At 41.2% G+C, this 24,129-nt stretch overlaps 1 protein-coding gene across 1 annotated transcript in view; it reads left to right on the plus strand.

Moving 5' to 3' along the window:
• GDAP2 (ganglioside induced differentiation associated protein 2) overlaps positions 1 to 23,686 on the plus strand; it is a 24,150-nt gene extending 464 nt beyond the window's left edge. Inside the window, exons 2-14 of the mRNA XM_054654473.2 lie at positions 1,229 to 1,475; positions 3,004 to 3,143; positions 7,053 to 7,206; positions 9,133 to 9,221; positions 11,121 to 11,197; positions 12,218 to 12,377; positions 13,820 to 13,970; positions 14,890 to 14,966; positions 15,612 to 15,688; positions 16,249 to 16,388; positions 16,996 to 17,050; positions 21,831 to 21,974; positions 22,893 to 23,686. Of these exons, the coding sequence (XP_054510448.2) occupies positions 1,300 to 1,475; positions 3,004 to 3,143; positions 7,053 to 7,206; positions 9,133 to 9,221; positions 11,121 to 11,197; positions 12,218 to 12,377; positions 13,820 to 13,970; positions 14,890 to 14,966; positions 15,612 to 15,688; positions 16,249 to 16,388; positions 16,996 to 17,050; positions 21,831 to 21,974; positions 22,893 to 22,940 (1,488 nt within the window). The 5' untranslated portion in view covers positions 1,229 to 1,299 and the 3' untranslated portion in view covers positions 22,941 to 23,686. The remainder of the gene's footprint in view (positions 1 to 1,228; positions 1,476 to 3,003; positions 3,144 to 7,052; positions 7,207 to 9,132; positions 9,222 to 11,120; positions 11,198 to 12,217; positions 12,378 to 13,819; positions 13,971 to 14,889; positions 14,967 to 15,611; positions 15,689 to 16,248; positions 16,389 to 16,995; positions 17,051 to 21,830; positions 21,975 to 22,892) is intronic.
• The last annotated feature ends 443 nt before the right edge of the window (positions 23,687 to 24,129 follow it).

Below are 24,129 nucleotides of genomic sequence, written 5' to 3' on the forward strand. Positions count from 1 at the left end.
CTTCCTCTCGCTGCCATAGCCAGACCCCTGGGGTTGGCTGTTCAGCAGTGGGAAGATGCTGTTGTACATGAGCTCCCGGCTGGGGCCAGTGTAGCCGCGCTTACCTTCCCTGTCGCTCTCCTTGCCTTTTCTCCCAGCGAAAATTATACTTAGATGCTCTTACGGCTATCTCTGTCCTCGTGTCAGCCTTTATTAGCCCTCAATGTGAGCTTGGATACTTGCTTGTTTTGTTTTGTTCTGTTGTGTTGTTTTCCCCGGGCTAATGAATGTACTTAGTAAGTCGCGTTTCACAATTTCTCCTTGTGGGCGCGATCGTTTTTAAATTATTGTCAATTACGAACCTGTAAAAGGAGTTAAATAGTGGGTGTGTATGTGGCAGGCTAAGTTACTTACGTGGGTATGTTTGCGCTAGTTTGATTCACTAGTGCAGCTCAGTAGTCACTATGGGAATGTAGGAGCCCAAGCGTTACCTGCTGGCAGCTGAAAAGTGAGTACTGGCACGTTTGAGCCTTCATCTCGAGTGTCATCTCAGCATCAGTCAGGTGGCAGAGTTCCGTCTTAAAATGTGCTGGGCCAGCGTTCACATTTACAGCTTTACTCTTTCGTGCAAAACTGATTTGGGCGAAGGGGTTTTGTGCCTGAGTGCGTGGCTGTAAGAGCTGTGTGACTGTAAATCTTGCATGCAGCAATTCAGAACTCACTGCACTGCAAGGGCTGTATTATTCAGGGAGAGGGAGGGATTTTGTTTGTTTGTTTGTAAGGGTTGGGGTTTTGGAGGGTTAGGGGCATTGTGGTTTGGGAAGCTCTGTATTTTTTCTTTTTCACATAAGTATTTACCAGTATCTCTGAAAGGACAGATTATACATTCCCTGCTACAAATTTGCTTTGAGTGTAGATAAAGAAATAACTCTTTTCAGAAAGACTGAGTTCCTCTCTGCACTTGGAAATTTGTCCTTGCAATTTCCAAAATGCAAGATCACAAGTCAGTTGGATCAATATAGTAGAGAACGTGTTTTCATCTTGAATTGTTGGAAGAGGTTTGTCTCACTGTGAGTATCTGCATGGCCTTATTGCATGCAGGTAACAAAAGAGGGAGTGTTTGAGTGAGAAATCTGTTTTTCTTTTGTCTGCTGCTGTTATTGCATTGCAGTCTTGTGAAAGGTCTCTGTGGGACAATTACTTTTAGTGAACAGCTGGTGACCTGGTTTGATTTTTTTTTTCTTTAAAGCACCTGGAAGACTCCGGTGAAAATTGGAGTGTGACAAGTTAGCAGAGGAAGGGAGTTGCTGTTTCCATTCCATGGATCCCTTGGGTGCTCCTTCCCAGTTTGTGGATGTTGATAGTCTGCCAGGCTGGAGTGATGCCTATGAGGCCAAGCAGCTGGATTGTCACCAAAGTTCTGTTGAAAAATCTCAAGTTGATGTTAGATCACCTTTTCCATACAGGAAAGACATCAATGAGAAAATAATCTTGTGGTAAGTTCGCTGTGGCTCTCGTGTGTCAGTCATCACTTCTTCATTTACTGCAGGATCCATATCTTCGTGTAATCATTACTGCTCTAGAATAAAACTTCGAAATCCTCTTTTCTTGAATCAAACATTACAGATCTGAGAATAACATAATATTTTTGTTCACGGTAACTTTCAAAGTGTGGGATTTTGCTCCACCATAGGTTGTGCTCATAGACAGTCCTTGATGCAGCAGACTGGAGCTGTACTTCCTACTGTGATACTGTATGCTTAGTATCAAAATCTAGTTGGGCACTTGAATATGAGGTTTTTATTTAAAAAAAGTACGTTTGCTGTTTAGTACCTTTTTTTCTGTATTTGCTAGTGTTATTCTGATTTCACATTTCTGTTTTAACTCAGTATTCTCGTGGCTTGTTTTTGGCTCTTCCTACCCCTCCTTCCTCCATTCTGTGTTTTATCTCCACGACTTTCTTCCAAAATCTATTGATAAAGTACAGTAGGCTGTACTTACTCCATCAGTGTTTCTTTCCTGTAACTCAGATACTTGAGGCTTCTCTTTAGATGAATAACTCTTAACTTAATCAGTGTGAAGGGAGAAGGATTTCTCAGGGATCAGCCTGAACCTCTTTGTGGTTAATATATGCAGGAAATGGGACTGTTCATGGATTTCCTGAACTCAATTAAATAAAGAAAGAGAGGAGTAAAACAGAGAGTAAGGAAAGAGAGGAGTAAAAGGTTAAACATCTCTTGTGGCTTGGGCAAATGTGTGCAATTTCAACTGTTAGTTTAGTTGCTCGCTGTGCGTGGGAATCTTTCTTTCCCTTCCTATGCTCTTTGATCCCAAAATCCCTGATGGCTGCTGCTGTGACAAAAAGCAGGTCAAAGTTCTGCTACTCTGTTGTCTCTTATTCATCTGTGACTTGTTTATCTTCTGCTTGCGTGATCTTTGGACAGCAGAATGAACATGATCAACTTGAGGGTTCACGATTTGGGAGCAAAAAGAAGAAAAAAGCTTATCCAGCTGTAGCGTCACTCTCGACCCACAGTGGTCTGAGGAACAGCAGCTGTAAGGTGCCCTGGATAGTCTGTCTGAAAAAAAAAAAAAAGAAGTACACGGAAAAAGTTGTTTAAGTTTTGAAAATAATATAACACAAGGACTGTCTTCTTATCCCCAAGAGAAAATATGTGGGTTTTTGGAAGTGTTAGACTCCATCAATTTAACAAGCTGCTTTGCATGTTTGCTGCCTGAGCTGCCCTACATACAGCTACAACACTGCCTTTTCTACAAACATCCCTCAGTTACTGCTGGGGCTGGGGCTCTTTAGGGGGCTGAGTTTTGCATGCAGTCTGTCTCCACCAGGGAGAGGCCAGAGATGATTCGGCTTGGTGAGCACGTCAGGGTACACTACGCTGTGTGGGCACTGGAGTCCTGTTAATGCCTTTCCTGGAACTTGGCATTTCCTTGCTTGTCAGCACTGATTTGAGAATATCCTGCTCAGTTGTACATTCAGGCTGCAATAAACTGTTTCCTCAGGAAAGGAGATGTGGCGTTACTGAACTGCACGGCCATCGTAAACACCAGCAATGAGACTCTCACGGATAAGAACCCAGTGTCTGAAAGTATATTCATGCATGCTGGGCCTGACCTGAAGGATGAGCTCCAGAAGCTCAAAGGTAAGTGGCCAGAGACATTTTTATCTTACTGAAATCTCCTGTCCTTGCATAGTACAAAACATCAGGATGGGGGCGCAAATGAAAAAGGTAGAGCTTTGCCCAGCCCCCAACAGCTGATATTAACATGAAAAAAATGGGGGAAACACCTGCCAGTCCAGTGTCTTTTTGCTGCTCACGTTACAGATAATTGAAAGCCTGTGGCAGATATTTTGATTTTTATGAGCCCTTACTTTGTGATACAGTAATTCCCATTGCTATCTGAAGCCACTTGGAGCAGTTAGCTTATCAGAGCTTTTGCTCAAGGGAGCAGTCTCGTACATCTTGAGATTTTATCCTGTTCAGTGTGCATACATAATGAAAGACAGAAACTCAAGTTCACCATTGAAGAAATTAAGTGGATTATGTCATGCACTTTGTGTATCCTGTTTCTTTCAGGATATTAATATACACACAGTCTTTCAGAAAGATATGATAATAATAGATGGATTGATAAAACACTGCATGTCTAAATAAAGTCTTTGTGACTTCTTAAGTTGGTTGGTTCATTTGTCTCTTGTGTACAACAAATGACTTTATTGGAAAGCTACAAGAGCAGCCTTAATGCAAGGCTGTTCTAGAAATTGATGAGGTTTTCCTAGAGTCTTTATTAACAGAGTTTATTGCTGATAATGGGAGATGAATACTCAGCCTTTTTTTTCATCTAACAGGCACTGGGAATAAGAGTTTCCTTATTTTGTGTGTGACAAAAAAAAGTTTATAGTTATCCAAGGTCACACAGAAGTCTAATATGGTTTACAGATAAAAATTCACATCTCTAGGAACTATGGTACTGAACGGAATTTTGAGGTCTCTGTGTGGTACTGCTCACTCTGGATAACAGCTTGGTCTCCTTATATAGTAACAAAATGGATATAGAAGAGCCATATTTCTAATATAAACTCTCAGTAGCTTAAATTGCAATTGAATAGAAGTCCTGTTTCTATAAAATCATCCTTTGCTTGCTTTTTTTGAGTAACCTAGAAATTAAACAGGAGGAAGAGTAGCCATTTTATAACAGAGCAAAAGTTCAGTGTGTGCTGTGGGTGGAAATTAAAATACCATAGGTGCTCTAGAATAGTTAGGACCCCACAATTATACGCCAAAATTCTTCTAAAATACACTTGGGTTTCTTGTGTGGACTGAGAGGTGGGAAGAGAGGGACTGCATTTCAAGGAGTCCTAAAGCCTAAGATCTGTCAGCTCTGTAGGGAGCTGTTGTGCTCAGCTTCTTAAATTCCCTTTTACCCTGCTGAGTTATGCGTAGTTTTGCATCTTCTACCACAGTGAAAACACTATGTCTTCTCCCTGTAATGCATTCTGCAGGTTCACAACTCCCTGTGAAGACACTTCTCTTTTAATCTTGTGCCAAGAGCTTTATGGAAATCAGTTCTACTGTGACACCCTACTGACATGTTGTGTGGGGGAGGAAAGAGAGGCTGGGTTACAGATTTGGCATTTAAGCACCCATAGTGTATTTGTCACAGTTGCAGAAGTGGATGGAGAGCTTAGTTAAAAAATCAGTTTAGGATTCATTTGTCATCTCTGCTTCCTTTTTTCCCCTCTTTCCACTCAGCCTTGACATTTGTTCATTGGAGAATGTGCTGAAAAAGGGAAAATGCATGGTCTATGTTCTGAAGCTGTAAAATACATTTTCATTTAGGTCTCTCCTGCTTTATTCCTGCTGCTTGGTATAAATTCACATTTCATAGATTCCAAGAAAAATCATGACCTGAAAGCATGTGACATGCTGACTCTTCAAAGGCCTGTGCCTTCTTTAAGGCTCAGCTAACTTGTATGTTCCTGGGAGCAGCATGAGTTTTTGTTAATGAAGAAATACTACAGCCAGGGGCAGGCTTGCAGATGAAGTGCTATTGATAGAAGCTTGCTTATCAACAAATACATGTTGCAGTCTAATAAAGACTTTTTGTGGCACTTATAGCTCTGGTGGTGCTTTTTCTTTGCCACACACAAGATGTAGACAATTCAGACTTTCCATTTTAAACTTGAGAAAGCTATTCTAAAACCTGAAATCTCATCAGATAAAAAATAGGATCTTGACTTTGTTCCCAGTTTTGCCACAGACCTTGACTTGTGCAGCTCCCCTCACGTTGTATCTTAAGAGTAATACCTACTGCTCATTTTAGTTTTATAGGTTGTATTGACATCTCCAGGCAGAATGCCTTGGGAAGTATGAAGTGCAATCTGAGTATAGCTAAAGATTACCAATGCTACATCTGCTTCCCTGAATTTATTGATTTCCCTACTGAATTCATGAGTATACCTCAACCAAACTTGCTTCATTCTTTTTTTTTCACAAGTTTTTCCTACAGGCTTCAGCTTTCTCCTCACTGGTTGTGAGGGGACTGCAGAGGAAGAAAAGTAACTTGATATCTGATAGATTGTTTTGGGTTTGGCTTTCCTTTTTCCATATTGTGCTTATTTAATTGGTCTCTTGAGCTCTCTTAGAGGCTGTGCAGGAATTCAGAAGAGTATGCTTAGTTTTAGTATGGTGTTTTCTTCCTTCTGATTAACCCAAAGAAGCACAGTGGAGGTCTATAGAAGCTAATGATGTGATTTGTTGGATCAAAAATGTAACAAGATGCTGGCTTCAAGGCGGTGCATGGTTGCCATTAAAAAGATATGCTTGAAGTTTTGGGTGAGGAAGATTCTCAACCTGGAGTGTCTCTTCCCATAAAATATGCTCTCATGCATGTTGCTAGCTTGCCTGAGCAGTATGAGGAAGGAGTGGAGTGGGAGAGATGAACATTAACCTGTTCAGTGGGCAGCTTAAGCCAAGCTGCTGCAGCACTGCTGCCTGAAGGCTGCCTGCAGCTGCTTCTTCTGGCTCATTCCCTGTTGTGGCCACCAGCAACCTATAAGACAATAAGGTTGGAAGCTAATCCAATGAAAATACTGGTTTTCAGTCAGATCAGAAAGCTGGAGTGCAGCAGTACAAGCAGAAGGTTGGAAAACACTTGTCTTTGAGGGTAGGGAAAGAGAGAGGCTAGAAGTACTTCTTCAGCTGTCCAGATCTGGAGTGGACTAGATTTAGGTGAAGAAGGGGAAGTTTAGCAGACTTTTCTTCTGTGTGCTAAAGGAAAACCAGACTTCAAACACAGAATCTGTTCCTGGAGTATGTAACTGGAGAGAGCTGTGAATGGAACAATTACATGGATTGCTCAAACTTCCTTTCCTTGAAACTAGACAACTGGTCTGTCCACAGAGTTTGAGCTGCATGAGGATCATATGTCTGCCTTGTGGACGTGAAGAAACATGCTAAACAAAGCAAGCTACCTCATTCTGAGAGCATAAATTAAACAAATGTATTCTCTATTTAGTTTTAATAGCTTTGCCTGGTTTAAATAAATAAACAATTGGTTTATTTGATTAGGGAGACTTGTAGTCATTTTATCCACAAATCAGTCTCCCCAAACCAAGTTGTTAAATTCAGAAGGACTTTTTATTGCTAGCTATATGGTATACTTGTGCATCTGTTCTCTGTACATTACTAAATCATTTCTTCCTTTGCTCTGTAAGTAGTGTAGTAAGCACTGCAATTAAGACAGAATTTCTAGCAATATCTGGTTAATCCTTATACACATAGTTTTAAAATTTAAAATTGAGAGGAATTTAAAATTAAAATTTTAAATTTAAATTTTAAAATTGAGAGGAACAAGCACAGTTCTCACTTCCTCAGCCTGACTAGGTGCTAAGCAGCTGGTATGAGTTCAGATGTTATCCTTAATATTTGATCTCTAGAGCACTGACTTCTATGTATGGAGTTGTCTGACTGGAGGAAGGCAAGGGCTGGAACACTTGTGCCTTTCTTGCCATGGCATGTACGCTCACCCTGCTGTTCTGTTGGTGGCAGGCTGCAGGACAGGCGAGGCCAAGCTGACGAAGGGATTTAACCTGGCAGCGCGTTTCATCATTCACACGGTGGGCCCCAAGTACAAGAGCCGGTACCGCACGGCGGCCGAGAGCTCCCTGTACAGCTGCTACCGCAACGTCCTGCAGCTCGCCAAGTAAGCACTGCACTGCACAGCCCACACTGGGCTCCAGCTGGGACACAGAGCCTGGAAACTCAGCTCTGCACAAAGGTCTCACCTCTGAGAACCTCTTCTCGTGTTTGCTGGGTCTGGTTAAGGACATGAAAACAGGAGTGGCTTCACGGTTTGCTTTGTGCCTTTGGTTATCTCTGCTGTGGTGTAGGGAAAATGCACAGAGAGATCTGAGCTGGTTCAAGTCCTGAAATGGAGTAGCTAGAGCTGTGCAGCATTCGGTTCTTCAAAGGAGAAACATTAATAATTGCTTTGGGTTCTGTGCTGGAGCTTGCTCCAGCAGCAGCTCCATGTGTGTCTGCAGCCATGGGGACACACCCACAGGCAGATGTAACTGCTGTGTCTGTGTGTTTGGCTTCTCTGCCCTTGTACAACAGACAGCTAAAATTCTCAGTCAGGCTACAAGGTTACTTCTAAATCTACAGTTGCAGCAGCTAGGTTTGTAGGTTTTTTTCCCCTCCCATCTGTGGTATTTTCTACTTCCTCTTAACTAACAGGGGTTTTCTTCCTATTTTTCTGTTTTCTGTTCTTCTCCCATGCTAGCTGCTGTAGTGGTAGCAGTCACAAAATACACCTGAGCAAGAGCAGTGTCAGAAAGCAGACCTAACAATTTTTTAGGATTGGGAAGATCAATTCTTCCAAGGTTGCACTTTGTGTTGCAGTGCAATAGTTGTGGTGGTGTTCATAGGGGTCCCAGGAGGAGGGAAGAGATGAGAATCTTGACTCCATGTTTCAGAAGGCTGGTTTATTATTTTATGATATATATTATATTAAGAGAAAATGATATATTAAAACTATACTAAAAGAATAGAAGAAATTATTTCATCAGAAGGCTTGCAAGGAAAGGAAAGGAATGGAATGATAATAAAATCTTGTGACTGACCAGACAGTCTGAGACAGCTGGACTGTGATTGGCCATTAATTAGAAACAACCACATGAGACCAATCACAGATGCACCTGTTGCATTCCACAGCAGCAGATAACCATTGTTTACTTTTTGTTCCTGAGGCTTCTCAGCTTCTCAGGAGAAAAGATCCTAAGGAAAGGATTTTTCATAAAATATGTCCATGACACAATAGTAACTGTTTCAAACTCAAGACTACAGCTATGATTTTTAGCATGTGCCAGTTTTGTTCTGCCTCAGAAGTTACTAGCAAATTCAGGCCTGGACTGAAACATGTTAAAAACTATTTTAAAATTCTTCTGCATGCTGAATGACTTTCAGTCAATCTGTGTTCTAGAGTAACTTTTGATGTTTGTGAAATTGTCTACCATCTCTGGGCTTGCTCAAACTCCTTTCATTACTGTTGGCAACAGCTCTGCTTTACTCTTCTGAAAATATGGCTCAGTGCTGGAAGCATCTTACTGATCTTAAAGTGTGTGTCACTCCATTCTGATGGTTGTCTAATCATACTTAACATGGAGTAAGCCACCTTGGCCTGTGTCCAGACCTCTAACAAAACAAAATCATTGGTCAGGTGAAGAAATAGGAGTGTGTATGTATTGAAGAGCACCTTCTTTTTCCCTCCTTCTCCTTACTGTCAGTCCTAAACAGGAACAAAAGTATCTTGAGCAAGGATTGTAGGAAGTTTGAGGGAAGAACTTAATTCAGGATATGAGGAACTGTAGGAACAACATACCTGAGGTAGAAGGAGAAATCTGAAAACAAGCACCAGAGGAACCAGTGGGGAATAATTAATGGTTCTCTCCTTCTCTATTTAATGAGGGTGTGTGCATCTTGCCAGAGAAGAATCCTCCTGCAAAAACCTGAAAGAGGATTACTGCTGCTTAGAGCCAGAGAAGAAATTAATGGTGCTCCCTACTGCCCTGGCAGACTTCTGTTTGCAGCTGGCTGTCTATTCATTTGTCTCTCTTTTTCTGGATTCCAGGGAACAGGCAATGTGCTCCATAGGATTTTGTGTCATCAATACTCTGAAAAGATGCTACCCCTTGGAGGATGCGACCCACATAGCACTGCGTAAGTGTGTTGGAAAACAGCATAAACTGGATGGCAGCAGGTCACTTACCTCTGACAGATTGCTCTTGAAATGGGGAAACCTTTGTTTAGGGGTCTGTGGTTCATTAGAGCCTGTAAAAAGGCAAGGCATACCATGGTAGATCAGAAAGTGGAAGATAGAAACAAATTATCCTTTCTCTCAGTAAAGATTCTTGGGATCTCATCAGTAAAGATCCATGGGAATCTGTTCTGGAACTTGCATTTTTCAGTGTATTAATTTATAACCCGGAAAATATGTTAAACATGATGTGAGAGAGTTTGCTGGTAATTAAAGTTTGTTCAGAAGAGCCCAGATGAGGCCTTACTGTTGAATACTTGTAGGCAGACTAGAGCAACAGTGAATTTTATCTGCTGTTTTAGTGTCATCAGCACATCCAAGTGTAAAGTGATATCCTTCCCCCACTGACCCACTCCTACAGGCTTCTGCCTTCACATGCAAAATGATGGGCTGATTATAGGAGCAAAACATTCAAATGATAATTCTTCCATGAAAACAACAGCTTGGGAGGAGCTCAGAACAGCAAGCTGAGTAAGACACAACAAAATTAAGAATGTTTTGCAATCAATCAATGCTTTGTTCACTCTTTAAAGCTGCAGAGTCAAAAATAGTATAGTAGACAGAAAAGTTTAGGAGGTCAACAAGAATAGAAAAAAGCAAGAAATAGTGAAATGAGCTCAAGACTTTTTCAGACTGGAATATACCTGACTTGAGGGGAGTGTGATAGATGTCTGTAAACTCATGAGTGGCATGGAAATGGTGAAAAGAAATCAGTTGTTCACTGTCTCCCAGAATAAGAACCATCAAACCATGCCAGTTCAGAACAAACAAGGGGAAATGGTTCTTTTCTTGTTATTTGTTTTATGGCAATTCTTACTAAGAAGCATTGCTAAAACTTTTCAAATTGCCTTGCACTCCAGAGGAAACTATATTAAAGAAAAAATGAAGATCACTGAAAACAAATCAGAAAACATCCTAGGCTGAAAATAAAGTATAGAAAAATACTCAAACAAGAATATTATATACTCTTGTATATACTGGTTCCTACTTTCCCCCTTCTCTTCTGGCTTTTTCACATGTTCACATGCATTCAGAACTGTTTGCTGTGAAACCGCACAACTGCATTTGTTGTGTAAAGTAATGTCACAGGTCGACACGATTACACAGGAATTTGTGTACAGTAGTACACAGGAAGTATTTGAAAATAGCTCCTTTTTTCCCCTCTGCTGTTTCTTGAACTCCCCAGAAACATTCTATGTAGATAACTTCTTTTATTGCTGTCTTCTGTTATCTCTGTAGGTCTGTGTGATACTTGATAAAATACTCCCGTACCAACGAATTTGTTTGGACACTTTCTCTCATGATTTACAAATAGAGATTTTATATCTTTTTGGCAGAGATTTTGTGTTGCTGACCCTGCCTTGAACCAGCTTCTACTGTAACTTGGTTATATTGCTTTGCTGATAACTTCAGGCACAGTGGCTTGTTTTAAGAATGCCTGGTTTTAGCAGTTTGCACAGGACTCTTTAAAGTAAGGATTTGGCTTGATTTTTCAAGGCCATTGAATCACATTTCACAGTCTAAGGAATCCTAGTAAGCTAAAATGAGAGAGATTTATTCTCTATTTGTGTCTCTCTCTAAAGTCAGCATCAGGAGAGAGTGGAGATGGAACTTCCAATATGCCCAGCAACCCATTTGGTGTGTTAAACCACCACTTAATCCACACTTGCCTACAGCCTGTGGACCTATTTAGTATGAGGAGAGATGTATCTCTCTCCTGCACTCTGAATTCTTCACTTGTAGCTCTGTGTGTAGATTTCTCCTTCTGTCTTGCTAACTACATTTAATCTGCTTCCTTGCAGGCACAGTTAGGAGGTTTCTGGAGGTTCATGGAGAGACTCTGGAGAAGGTGGTGTTTGCTGTCTCTGAGCTTGAAGAGGTATCTTGGCATTCATTCTACCAAAATTCCTGGGCATGATTCATCTTCTCTGCACCAGTGAAGCTGGATTTGGATTTTCCCTCCAGATCACATAGACTTTTGGTCTTGCAGCATCCTTCTGCCTCCTTCTTAGCATAGCGTTTTTTCCAGAACTGTTCATGCTCTTAGCAGTCACTATGGACACTTTGAGAATCTTTCTGCTTCTGGCTTCTGAGCTTGCTGAGCTGTGGACAGGGAGCAGTAGGGGAGGTGATAGCATGCAGTTGTGCTGGATGTTATCTGTTAGCCAGAAAGGAAATTCCTCACACAAAATTTCCTCCTTACACAAAGATGTGCTTGAAGAGGGCCATTTCAGCATCCCTACAGATCACCTACAAAGATCTGAAGCACTGCTTGCTGCTTTGTTGGAATAGCAAACTTGACATTTAATGATCTGTGTTCTGAGAGATGCAGGCAGTCTGAATATTGACTTTCCTTGTACATCAAACTTGTTCCTGTGCAGAACACCCACGCTGTGCTCAGGTTCTATGGCATATGGATAAAGAAAATAACTGATTTGTTTGGGGTCATAAAACTGCTAATCAGTTGGAGAGAGCCCACGAAGTAATACATTCTGTAGAGATTTTCACTATTTTCCTTCCTGTGGGGAGGGATTTTCTTGTTTGGCTGGTGCTTTTTCTTTTCTCCCAGGCAGATCACTAAAGGTGATCTATGTAGTGGTACATTTTAACATAAGCAACATTTGCTCAAATCTGTTGTCCGTGCATATTTTAACTTTATTACAAAGATAAAGTATCTGCAATCTACCTGAATCTATGCAGGTTTTAGCAAAGTCCTCTCAAAGTCATTTGCCAGTGTGGCAAAAAAACCCAAAAAGTTAACCTTTATCAAGATTACTTGGTGAAGTAGTCCCAGCTCGCGGCCCAAATTAACCATTGAGGGAGGCAGTACTTTGCCTCCAAGCTGCTGACAAGTTCCCTGCTACAAGGCAGATCCTTCATGCATTTCTCTTATTTGTAGGCCACTTACCAGAAGTTGCTGCCTCTGTACTTTCCAAGATCATTGGAAGAAGAGGTCCAGTCCTTGCCTTACCTCCCTGCAGACATTGGCAATGCAGAAGGGGAGCCGGTAGTACCAGAGAGGCAGATCAGGATCACTGAAAAGCCAGGTGTTCCAGATGGTGAGTGTGGAACTGGACTTGGGAATAAGTGTCTCTCTGGGAAAGTCAGTGGGAAAAACAGAAAAGGAAGGAGAGAAATGTTTTCCTACCTCACCTCACCTAAGTCAGGTTACAATGATTCCAGTTCTCAAGCTGCCTCACTGGCTTCTTGTGTTCCCCAGCAGTAACTGCAGTAGAGCTGTTCTGTCTTTTCCTTTCTTGGTGGAAGAGGTGGGTGGTTCATTCCCTTTGTAAATTTTTTTCCCAAAGTTATTAAGAATTTTGAAGGTGTTCCTTCAGAATCTTGTGCAGCCCCTAACTGAAAAAGGTATTATGGTCAATGTCCTGTCTTGAATTGTATTGATACTGCCGGAATATAGTGCATCCAACTAGTAAATGGGCAATGAAAACTAGCAGAAACTCCCTAAAACATATAAAATGACTAGAGGAGCCCAGAGAATAGTATTTGGAGGTGGCTATCAAAGTTCAGTGAAAGTCTGTTTGTGAGGAGGTTGCCTAGATGTCAGGGTGGAGGTGAGATATGTGTAGCAAAACAATTTAATATATTAACTGACAGAGCAGACACATTCTGCCTTACTTGTTGAGCAGCAATGTGCAAGTTTTACAGCTTTAAACCATCCAAAGCAGATAACTGGGAATTCATTTCAATTTTCTGCTTTTGCATAGCCAGTTGGGATAAGGCTGAATATTTGATATTTGCTGCTGTGGCTGATCAGTGTGAAGTATTCAACCGCTAGCTAATAATTTGTGAAATTACTGGATTTGTGTAGATAAGAGTGAATTTGTGTAGTGGAGTCCTGCACTCTTGTTCCATTGCTACTATAGCATATAGTGCTGAAAGGGGAAACTGAGTTCCTGTCCAGATTGCCAGAGAGACCGTGCTAGAAGTCTTAGCAACATGCCTGGGTGACATCAATTCGGTGGAGCATTCTGGTATTGTCACCAGGAATTGAGCCTGTGGTCTTCTATTTCATCACCCAGTCATGTTGTAGACAATACTGTAAAAATAGCTACACTCAGATCACTACAGCATTTGTTCAGGAAGTGTCAGTGATTAAAGAAATGGGCCCTTTCTACAGTACAGCTTCTAAATTGAATAAAGCTGCAACATCTGTGCCTCTGCATGCTAATTTTCCCCTTTTGACAAGTAGGATGACTGTAAAGCTGAAGCACTCTCTCCAGACCTTTTTTTGGGGAGAGTAAACTCTTTGTTATGCATGATGACTAGGACTTCCCAGTTAGTTTCCAGGCAAGCCAACACTTTAAGGGAGTGGTTCTCAATCACTGCTGTGATCTGCCAGTGGTACTGGTGAGGTACCTCGGGGGCTTTGTCTGTAGCACAATGACTGTGTTGTTTCACTGGGACATGTACCATGTCATCAGCAGCATTGCTGTCCTGTACACAGCCCAAACATTTGATACCATCTTTGTTTCTACTGCAGATGCTTCAGATGAAGAGGGTCTGGAGGCAGATTTGTCTTTCATTGGGTCCCATGCTTTTGCCCGCATGGAGGGGGACGTTGATAAACAGAGGCGCCTCATCCTTCAGGGACAGTTGTCAGAGGCAGCACTGCAGAAACAGCACCAGAGGAAGTGAGAATTTGCTTGTTCATGTGAATATTTGTGTTAGTTAGGACCAACCCTTATGAATGATGGTTTTGTTATCTGCAAAGCCTCATCATCCAGCACACAAATACAGGTAAAGCCTGATGTCACCCTGGATTGATGTAGTAGCCTCTTTGACCTGAAGGGAGAAGGGATGGGGCAGTAGGAGAAAGAGGGAAGCTTGTGATAAACCCTTTATTACACCCAATGCATCCAGCCAGCTTCCTTACCTGTTTGCCACAAGATGTCACTGTTTTGTCACCACTTTTAGTGTTGGCATCGTCTGCTTTTGATACTGCCCACTTGTTCCTGAGGCTCTGTGCAGATAGCAAAACATATTTCTTCCATTTGATAAATAAAAGAAGGCTCAGGCTTTCTCCCCCTCCCTGCCCTGGTAACCCTAATGTGCATGATCACTTCTCTAGAAGGTAATTCCATGCTGGAAACCTCTCAAGGCTTGGTGTTGGCTTGTTTTGTCAGATGAGGCACTAAGTTGTTCATGAAACTGTTTGCTACACAGTTGTGTTCAACATCTAGGCTTCTAAAGGAAATTTTCTTTTTTTTTTCGTGTCTTTTACATACTGACATATTTAAATGGAAAAACCTCTGAGATATTTTCAGCCCAAATGCAATGTCTCTACAGTTACTGGTTGATATATATTAATATGTATTAATTGCCCAAGTGAAAATCATTAGGTGTGTAAGACACTAAGACACTAAATTTTATTTTTTAACACATCTTTCTTTAAAAACTTGATAGTTGCTCCATAGGTCAGAAAACATCAACATCAGAGAGGGCTCAGTCAGAAAAAGCTTGTTTTGTCCTTCCCTCCCCATATACCTCTTCAGGCTTATACTGCTAATCCAAAGGGGGATTAGATCTGACCAGATGTTTTTGACTTTCTAGTTATAATCGCTGGCTGTGTCAGGCAAGAGCTGAAGACCTCTCTGACATTGCTTCTCTTAAAGCTTTGTACCAGACAGGTAAGTTTGGGGTACTGATGACTGACCTATGTTGTCTTAAAGTAAAACCATTTTCTTTGGACTTGCCTATACAATAGGTCATGCTGAAAGCATAGCTGTGTTTCTGGAGAGAATCTGTTCAGCACTTTGGCTATCTCTTAGGCCTCATGAAAATCCAGAGCTTACCTCTATCTTTGTGTAAATACCAAGGTTGTGTGACACCTTCTGCTCAGTAGCTGCAAATTTCAATTCTTTTATTTGCCTTAGACAAGGTTCTGTGAGCTGCAGGAGGTCCATGAGGCATGCTCTGGAAATCTGTGCATTGGAGTTCAGAGCCTGGTTTCTAGGAAAGATTTTGCTTTGGTGGTAGAATTGCAAGTGAAGGTTTTTTTAAAATAAAACCCATGTTATTATTTGATATTTAGGTAAATATAGAGTACACAGGCAACATAAAATTGCAGTCCTTAAGTTTCTCAGATACATGAGTTTTTTCACCAGAATAGGTACTGGTGTAGTGAGAGCAGTAACAAAGCATATTTACTCTGCTGGAAAACAGATGCATTGCAAAAGTTCTGAGCTGAGGCTCTTTCTCCCTGGTTTGAAAGGGCCCAGCTACAAAACCTGGCATGGCTGAGAGAAGTTTGGACATATTTATTTCTTTTGTAGGTGTAGATAACTGTGGCCGCACTGTGATGGTGGTGGTTGGAAGGAATATCCCTGTGACATTGATAGACATGGAAAAGGTAAGGCTCTGTAAAACTAGAGTTGTGTAGGTTACATATGAATGTTTTGGATGGAAAAGTCTGATTATAAGGGTGATTCAGTTTTAATACTAGAAACATCATTTGTAGGACTTAAGATGTTAACTAGAAAGTTTTTTTATAGGCAGATGAAAATGTATACCCTTAGAGAGCTATGTGTGCACTAGGCTGACACTTTCCAATTAGGCTATTTTTAGAAAAAACAGGTCTAGTATGCACTTCTTTTTCTTCTCAAGAAGAAGGAGAGTTACCATGTTTCTATAACTGCCAAGATGTGAAGAGTGAAATGTAATGACTTAAATGTAGTTTTTTCAGGGAAACAGCAAGAATGTATCTCCATCTGTGAGGTCATATAGACAAAAGACTTCCAAGTTATTACAGTCAGGTTGAAGACTTTGAATGTTGGCCCTGCTTTTGTAGCTGAAATGCCATCCAGCCTCATGATTCCTGATTTTTAGATGAAATAAGGGAAGTATATTAAGATGTAGTGCAACTGTGAAAGAGTTCTTTGCAAATATAAATTTTGTTTCTTTCTTCCTCAGGCTCTTCTGTATTTCATCCATGTCATGGATCATATTGCAGTGAAGGAATATGTCTTGGTGTACTTCCATACACTCACAAATGATTACAATCAACTAGACTCGAACTTCCTGAAGAAACTCTATGATGTTGTTGATGCCAAGTGAGTGTCAATAGGAAAAGAACATGTTCCAGTCTTCCTCTGTGCTATGCAAATATTTGTTATTCTCTGTATCTGATTTCCCATTTATTTCTGAGAGAGCTTGGCTGGGACAAAGACCTAAATAACTAACAAAGGCAAGAAGAAGGAAGAGGTATTTTCTTTCCTTCTCAAGTCCATCTTTTTAACCAGAAGTTCTGTCCTCTGCAGTCTCCCTCTAGAGCTCTTAGGGAGGCACTCTGGTTGTTTTGTCTGTCACAATCCAGAGCTGGAGCTTTTGGAGCCTGGCCTTGCTAAAGTGTGTCGCTGGTTGTGAAAGGAGAGGTTTGGATAACAGTGGCAGTCATAATTTGTCCTTAACTTTCTTTCACTTCCTACTTGAAAGACTGAAGGCTGTGACGTCTTTAACTGAAAAATAACCATTCTGCTTTTTTTTTAAATTTTCTTTTCCCTTTACATTTACTTTTTGGTGTCTGCCCTTACATTAGATCTAACTTTATAAAATTACATCACAGGCACTTAAGAAAAATGGTCTCTTTTGACAGTTAGTTTGTGTAAATTACTTTAGTCAGCATTCACTTTTAAATATTTTTTTCCTTCTCTAAACCAGGTACAAGAGGAACTTGAAGGCATTGTATTTTGTCCACCCAACATTTCGTTCAAAGGTAAGGTAAATCTTCCAAAAGAAAAATGTATCTTGCATGTTGGTGGAGTAGCACCTGTAAGCCTGTAGCATGAGGAAGGTGGAGATGTACAGAAGATTCCCAAAATTACGCACTATCTTCTGGGTCCACTGTCAGGACTGGAAATTCATCCCATCTTTGATCTAGCTGCAATCTTCCAACCTCTGTGATGAGCTGAACCCCAGTGCCGTGCGCGCTGTCTGCGCCCTGGTTCTTGTGTGCTCTTACCAGAGAGAGGTGGAAGCTTTGAATCGTGTCTCTTTCAAAGGGAAACATCTTGTCATTTTTCCTGCTGGCAGGGTCACAAACCATGACCAAACACTCAGGGAATTCTTTTTTGTGTAGTTCATCTCCTGGCTGTTTCACCTTTTCTTTCACCACAAGAGGCACCACGTGTGTCCTGTGTGTCACTTCAGAGCTGCCCTGGGAAGGGCAGAGAGCAGTCTCAGGCAGCAGTGAGATTAGTCAGGGTTAGAGTGGAGAGCAGCAAAGAAAGTTGGGAAGAATGCCTTTGATGGAGTGCAGAAAAAATCCTGTTAATCCATCAGGAGACAAAAAAACTGAACTTGTCATGCACTAAGTTATTACCCTTGGCTGGGATCTGTGTGGGGCAACAGAAGATGGAGCTGGTTCCCTTCTGGACCTCACATCCACTACTCCTACTGCAGCAGTATGAGTACTTCAGATTAACTAAGTGGCAGCAGCAGCCCTTCCTAGAATTTTTGTTTGTCCAATTAAAACAGAAATCTGATCCTCCATGTTCACATCAGATTAACCTCTGTGTTTATTCTGCTTTTTGCTGACATTAATCAAATTTGAGAAAATTGTATGCCTGGAAAAACACATCTGTTTGCACATGTTCAGCAAAAATTTCTTCGACTGCTAAATTACCAAAGCATCCTTTCTTTGCCTGTGCACAGCTGGGACACCATGAGACTTGGAGCTTCCTTGTTTTTATGGAGATAAGACTGAGGCTTCCCAGCAGTGTAGGTTCCAGTTTCTCTTAGGTTATTTGTTACTCCCACAGGATACAGATCAGAGGTCTGTGTCCTAGAATGAGAGTTTCCAGCTCTGATGCTCATAAAAATGTAGGAGCTGGCACAGAACATTACTAAGGTCACAGAGTTGAGTGGAAAAGCTGAAGCCAGGAAGTACTAGTGTTTTAGATTCTCAGCAGCACTTCACCCCCCTTCTCTCTTCCCATACATTTCTGTTTAGTTGAGAAATATTTTTCTTCTTGTTGGAGGATGACAGCTCATCCTTACTGGTGTCTATTGCCATCTTGTCTGTCCCTTTGGAAACTGCAGTGGGACTCAACAGATCTGTAGGCAAAGCAGATGGTTGGTGGGAAGCAGGGAGGGTGAGAGACACAGAGTTCTCTAACTTACTGGAAATAGTATTGGTTTGTATCCTATTCTGGCAGCACAGCTGGAGGCAAAAGAGAATGTGTATCCATGTCTTTCTGCCAATCTTTTCTATAACTGGAAGGCAAGCAGGATTGCTTCTGACTGTTGCATGGACCATCAGCTTATGAAACATGATAGGGAATATGCAGCAGAAAGCATGGTGAAGAAGATGGCTGCTAAGAGGGAATGATTTTTCTCTCCCCTCCTTTTTTTGACTCTTTCAGAGCTCTTCTTCCCGTGGAAGATTGCTAGCTCAAAAGCTTCAAATTTCTTCAAAAATGTTTGGCACATTCATCTTTCTATTTGGATCACTTACTTACTTCCTTTCCTAGAAGTAGTAGGAAATACCCCATGCCTCAAATCCAGGAGGAGGGTCTGTACATTCATGTGACTTCCCAAACACATCACCCTCATACACAGATCTTAAATGTCTGGTATAAATTGTCCCTTTCACAGCAGGGTTGAATCCTGGCACAGTGGATGGCTGCCATCTCTTAGAGTCACTTCTGCTGATTTATGGGCTAAAAGGGATCAAAAGGCTTTTCATCATGTCTTCTGGAAAATCATATGTCCTAGAAAACCAGCACAGTTCTCCATGTACTTTATGGTGCCAACAATGATTCTTTGTTTGGTTTCTAGGTGTGAAACTGTTGTAAACTGTGTGGTTCTGAGGGTAATGGCCTGTCTAGAATACATGGAGGGAAGGTTCAGCCATTATCCTAAAGCACAGAGTAAATGAAGCAGGGTGAGCCACCGTGCACACATTTTGGTACAGTGCTCCTGCCTTTCCTCATGCTTTGAGTGTTCTTGTGATCTGTGGAGCTGTGCTTGTCATGAAATCACAGTATAAATGTCAGCAGTTCTGTAGGTTGGAGAGGCTCTTCACTGCCAGGCCTGAGATCAAGGCACCCATGAAGTGCCATCACAAGTTCCTTTGTACTCATGCATGCAAAGTTCCTCCTGCTTGGTCTTTGATGAAGCTGCTGATAGATAAATAAAGGGCTTTTGGAGGCGTTTTCATGTGAATCCTCTCAGCTCCCCTCTTCTGAGAGCTCTCCAAAGAAACCTTCTCAGAGCTTGCATTCTGAACTGAACTATAAATGGCTGGATCTGAAACAGTCTCACCCAGAGTAATTCTGTTTTCATTAATTGGCTGTGAATCAAGAATCTTTCACAGCTGAAACACACCCAAAGACTCAAACTAGATACTCATAATCATCACACTCTTTGTATTTATCATGAACAATTTTTGGTTTGTTTTTCTGTAATGGCCCTAAAAGCAGTTTCTTGAGATCAGATGCCAGTGGAAAGGTTGCTGCAAATCACTTAGGTTTTCTCTACACAAGATCCTTCCAATTGGAATAAAATTTCCCAGATTTTAGTAAATTTCTCTTTGAGGTATGCCCAAATTATGAGATTAGAGACATAGCTAATCTGTGTTGCTGGTTTTTTTGTGGGAGACATGCCATACATTTAACTGTGGGTTTATAGCCTGGCAGAGTGATTTTGACAGCCTTCTATTTAGATTCAGAATATCAGGACAAGAAAAATGAAGGGAAACTTCAGCAGATGTCTTGATTTTTAACTTTCTTTGGCTGCTCTGGTAAAACTTCCTCTACTTTCAGTGCATTAACAGTTTAATTTAATTTAAAGTTCCATGTCCTGTTACCAGTAAGAAAATAGAGCTGCTCTTGTATTACTGTTTCTGTAACCTGTGATTATCAAGAATAGAGGTAATAGAAAAATTCACCAGAAACATTTCTGCCACTCTCCCTTTCTCTGTGTTCCTGGGTAATGCCAAGCTGCAGTGGCTTGTATAGTGAGAGGAAGGAGGGGAAAAAGAAAAAACACTTTTCCCAACAGCAGTTTTTGTGATGGCTGCAAAAATATCCCCTATTAGGATTTTATACATTAAACATCCATAGCAATTATGTTTAATGAGTGTCATTTATAACACACCTTGAAATCCATGCTACTTTGGTGCAAGACTGAGAAGGTATTTTTCACTCATTAAACTGTCACTTAATGTCACTCATAAGAGGTCTTGTTAGAACAATATAATCAATACTGGATGCCAGTAAAATCTGTCTCCCTGCTTTCTGCTAACATAAATCTCTAATTTTGCCCTCAAAGTAATGAATTTATTTCAAATGTTCTGTTGTGGTTTTTACCTCCTTTTCTCTTTTTCATTGTTCTTTTCTCATTAAAATAAGCTGTTTTGAGGAGACATTCCAGTTATTCCTGGACAGTTTTTAGGAACTGACTTTCTCTTTAATGTTGTATTCAGACAGATCATTTTTATTGATTTAATCTTAGAGTTTATTTTAAATTCTTGCTTTCCTCAAGGCTTTTCTTGCAGTGTTGCTTCTTTTTTGTTAACTTCTTGCAGTCAAAGCAAAATTATCAAAGAGAATGACAGAATGGTCGAGGTTGTAAAGGACTCTGGAGGTCATCTGCTCTGACCTCTGGCTGAAGAAAACTCAGCAAGAGCTGTTGCACAGGACCATGTGATTGATCCCTACTATGAGCATTTGTGACCTGTAGAACAGGTTTTTTCTTTTCCTTCAGTCTGCCAGGAAAAGAATAGAGAAGGAATAAACAATAAGTAATACAGTACTTAATTTTGGAGAAGGTGGATTGAAAAAGTAAAGCTTGCGCTCAGTCAATAAGCAGGATTAGATTGCTGTCTTACTGGTCTTCAAAACCAAAAATTCCCTATCCTGTTTGTACCCAAAACAGAGAGAGCTGTGACTATTTAAAGTAAAATCTTGTAGAATAAGTTGATAGGCTTGTTCTTGTAGAGTTAAATTAACAAGGCTTTGATAAAAAATGTGCTAAAACAAAAGCTCACTCAGACAACCCAAAGCAGGAGGGAGATTTCAGTACAATCTTGGAAAAGCGGAAAGGCTTTCCCTTTCTCCCTTTCTCCCTTTCTGTCACTCTAATTGGCCTTTCTTTCAAGCAAAGCCTTGAATGTAAAGGGCTGAAAATGCTTCTGACAGAGTCACATAGGTAATTTTCTGAACTGGCTAAACTTGGAGTGAAAACATGCCACTATCCTGATGGGGTTTTGAGGAAAAATAGCAGAATAGCTGTCACTCTAGGACTGGAGAAAGGCACCTTAGGCTGGCATTTGGGGAGGATTGAGTGTAGAGTCAGAAAACACCAGCTTGAAGCTCTCAAGACACTGCTTGCTAGCAGTTGGTGGTGCATATTTCCTGACCTTGTTGTGTTATGGCAATGATTTTGGTGTTTCAAGTTCAACTCAATCCTGTTTCACTGCGGAGTATTACATTGAACTTGAAGGTTTTGAAGGACCACCTTGTTAATTGGTTTTTGTGGGGTTTTATTTTCAGGTCTCAGCATGGTTTTTCACAACCTTTACAGTCTCAGGGCTAAAGGACAAAATCCACTATGTGGAAAGCCTTCAGCAGTTGTTCACAGCCATACCCCCAGAACAGATTGATCTTCCCCCTTTCGTGCTCGAGTACGACGCCAGGGTAAGTGACTGCCTGTGGCCACCATGAAACTCTGCCCTAAGAGCAGCTCTCTGCTCCCATTCTGCTCTGCAAGTCTTTAAGGGCACTGACTTCCACACCTTAAGTGTGGGGAGAAGGAAGAGGGAAGGTTTCTGGAGAGTCTGTGTTGCTCTGTGAGTAATGATTCCCTGAATTTTTTGTCTAGATCAGCCCAAGCAGAGGCCTTGGCTAAGAAGGAGGGCTACTTTCCCATTAGAGCAGTAGCAGTCTCCTATGTGCATAAAAGGCAGCCTTTCTTCAGCCAAGAACTGTAACATAACACACTAACAGCCTGTGGACAAGATAAAATTTGTGTTAGCTGCTGTACACCTTATACTGACTGGAAAAAGAAATGGTAGCTGTGTTTCATCCTCCCTGCCTCACATACTAACAAGCAAGCAGGAAAAGCAAACGAAAAAAAAAAAAAACAGCAGGGAAAAATGGAACAGTAGAAAAGTGTCCTGCCTTTGTGTAAGACCCTCTTCCTCTTCCCTTCTGCACCTCAGGTCTCTAACCAAATGGTGGCATGAATATGGCTTGCATTGGCAATATCCTTCCAAAGACTATGTGGTGCAAGTCCAAAGGAGTAGCCAGAGCTGTGTGTCTGCATTAGTAGCTGTGTCTGAGTCACTGGCTGTGCCAACAAAGCAGTGTCACTGCTTTGGCTTAATGGCAAAAGTTTAACTTGCACTTCCTGCTTATGCTTAAAACATAGGCAAAAGCAAGGCCTGTGTTTGCTTGTTTAGCAGCACAGTCCTCTCCTGGGTGAGTTGTGGCACTCACTCACCCATGGAAAACAAAGCCTAATACCTAATTATTTCTGCCTCTGTGGCACTGTCACTGCACCAAGGTGTATTGGAGAAGACTTCTGTTCAACTGCTTGTTCTGTTCTCATTGCAGGAAAATGGGCCTTACTATTCCTCTTATCCTCCATCCCCTGACTTGTGATCTGCAGTCCTGTGATGCTGCCAGTTCCCCATGGATCCAATGACCTGATGCCTGCCAAAACCTGTGCATTTACCCATGTACAGAATTCAGAGAGAGGGTTTTCCTCCCCCAGCTCTGGTATTTTTTTACTGATGAGATATTTTCAAGCACTCAAGCAATCAGAGAACTTTATGCCACTGTGAACTGTACAACTATTTCAAATATATTTATCCAATGGAAAAGCTGATTTAAAGATCACTAGATGCATTTGTTTGTTTGTTTTGTTGTTATTGCTGCTGTTATTGTTGTTTTTTTGAAGCTGTTACATTATTTTTCTGAAGAGACTTTCTCTTTTCTGGGAAATCCATCAAAAGCACTTGATCATATTTTTAACTATTACTATTTTCCAGCTCTGTTTGTAATAACCATTTCTGACTGGTCTGTACAAGTATTGTGTTGTACCAGCCTGACACATCGCTCATCATATGGTCTGTGTTTCACATCTGATTACTTTCCCTTTCTGTTAGTACTGATTACTTTAGTCTTGACCCAACAAAACTATCTGGAATTGGGAATGCCATGTCTGCAGGCTGACAGAGCACTACAGCCAAGCCAACATTACTCCAGGATTTAGTCCCATAAACTGCTAGGAGCCTTGAAAAAGTCCCTGCCAGTTTTCATTGGATGATGTGAAGGACCATGTCAGGATGCCACTACCCTCCCAGTACGAATAAAATTGAAAAGCATTTGTGGTTTCTTTTCTCTAACTGTATTCATTTATGTTCTCCTTTGCCATGGCCAGCTATAAGTGGATGCCATCTGCCTAAACTGGGCTTGGAGGGGAGGGGGAAACGGTGGCTCCAACCCCAGCCTCTGGTGGCAGAGATTGTTTTTTGGAGGTATCAGTGTCCCTCTGATTTCCTGTTACACTGACACTGATTTTTGACAGACATGATAAATGCCAGAGAGCTTAGCCACAGGTTACTTGAGGAACTGGAGGTGAGAAGTGTTTCAGGGCTGCCCGTGGAAAGCTAAAAGGGGAGGGAGAAGGCTCCCTTGTAAAACATAATCAGGGATGGCAGACCCAAGAGCATAAGAACTAAATCCTTGGTAGGAAGAATGTCACAACACTACTGAATATGAAAATGATGGTATGATTTTCATTATTTGATTCTAGCTGCTTTCCTGCTCCAACTTGTATCTGCTACTC

The sequence above is a fragment of the Agelaius phoeniceus genome, chromosome 2 (assembly GCF_051311805.1).
Source record: "Agelaius phoeniceus isolate bAgePho1 chromosome 2, bAgePho1.hap1, whole genome shotgun sequence".
Classification (NCBI taxonomy): Eukaryota; Metazoa; Chordata; class Aves; order Passeriformes; family Icteridae; genus Agelaius; species Agelaius phoeniceus.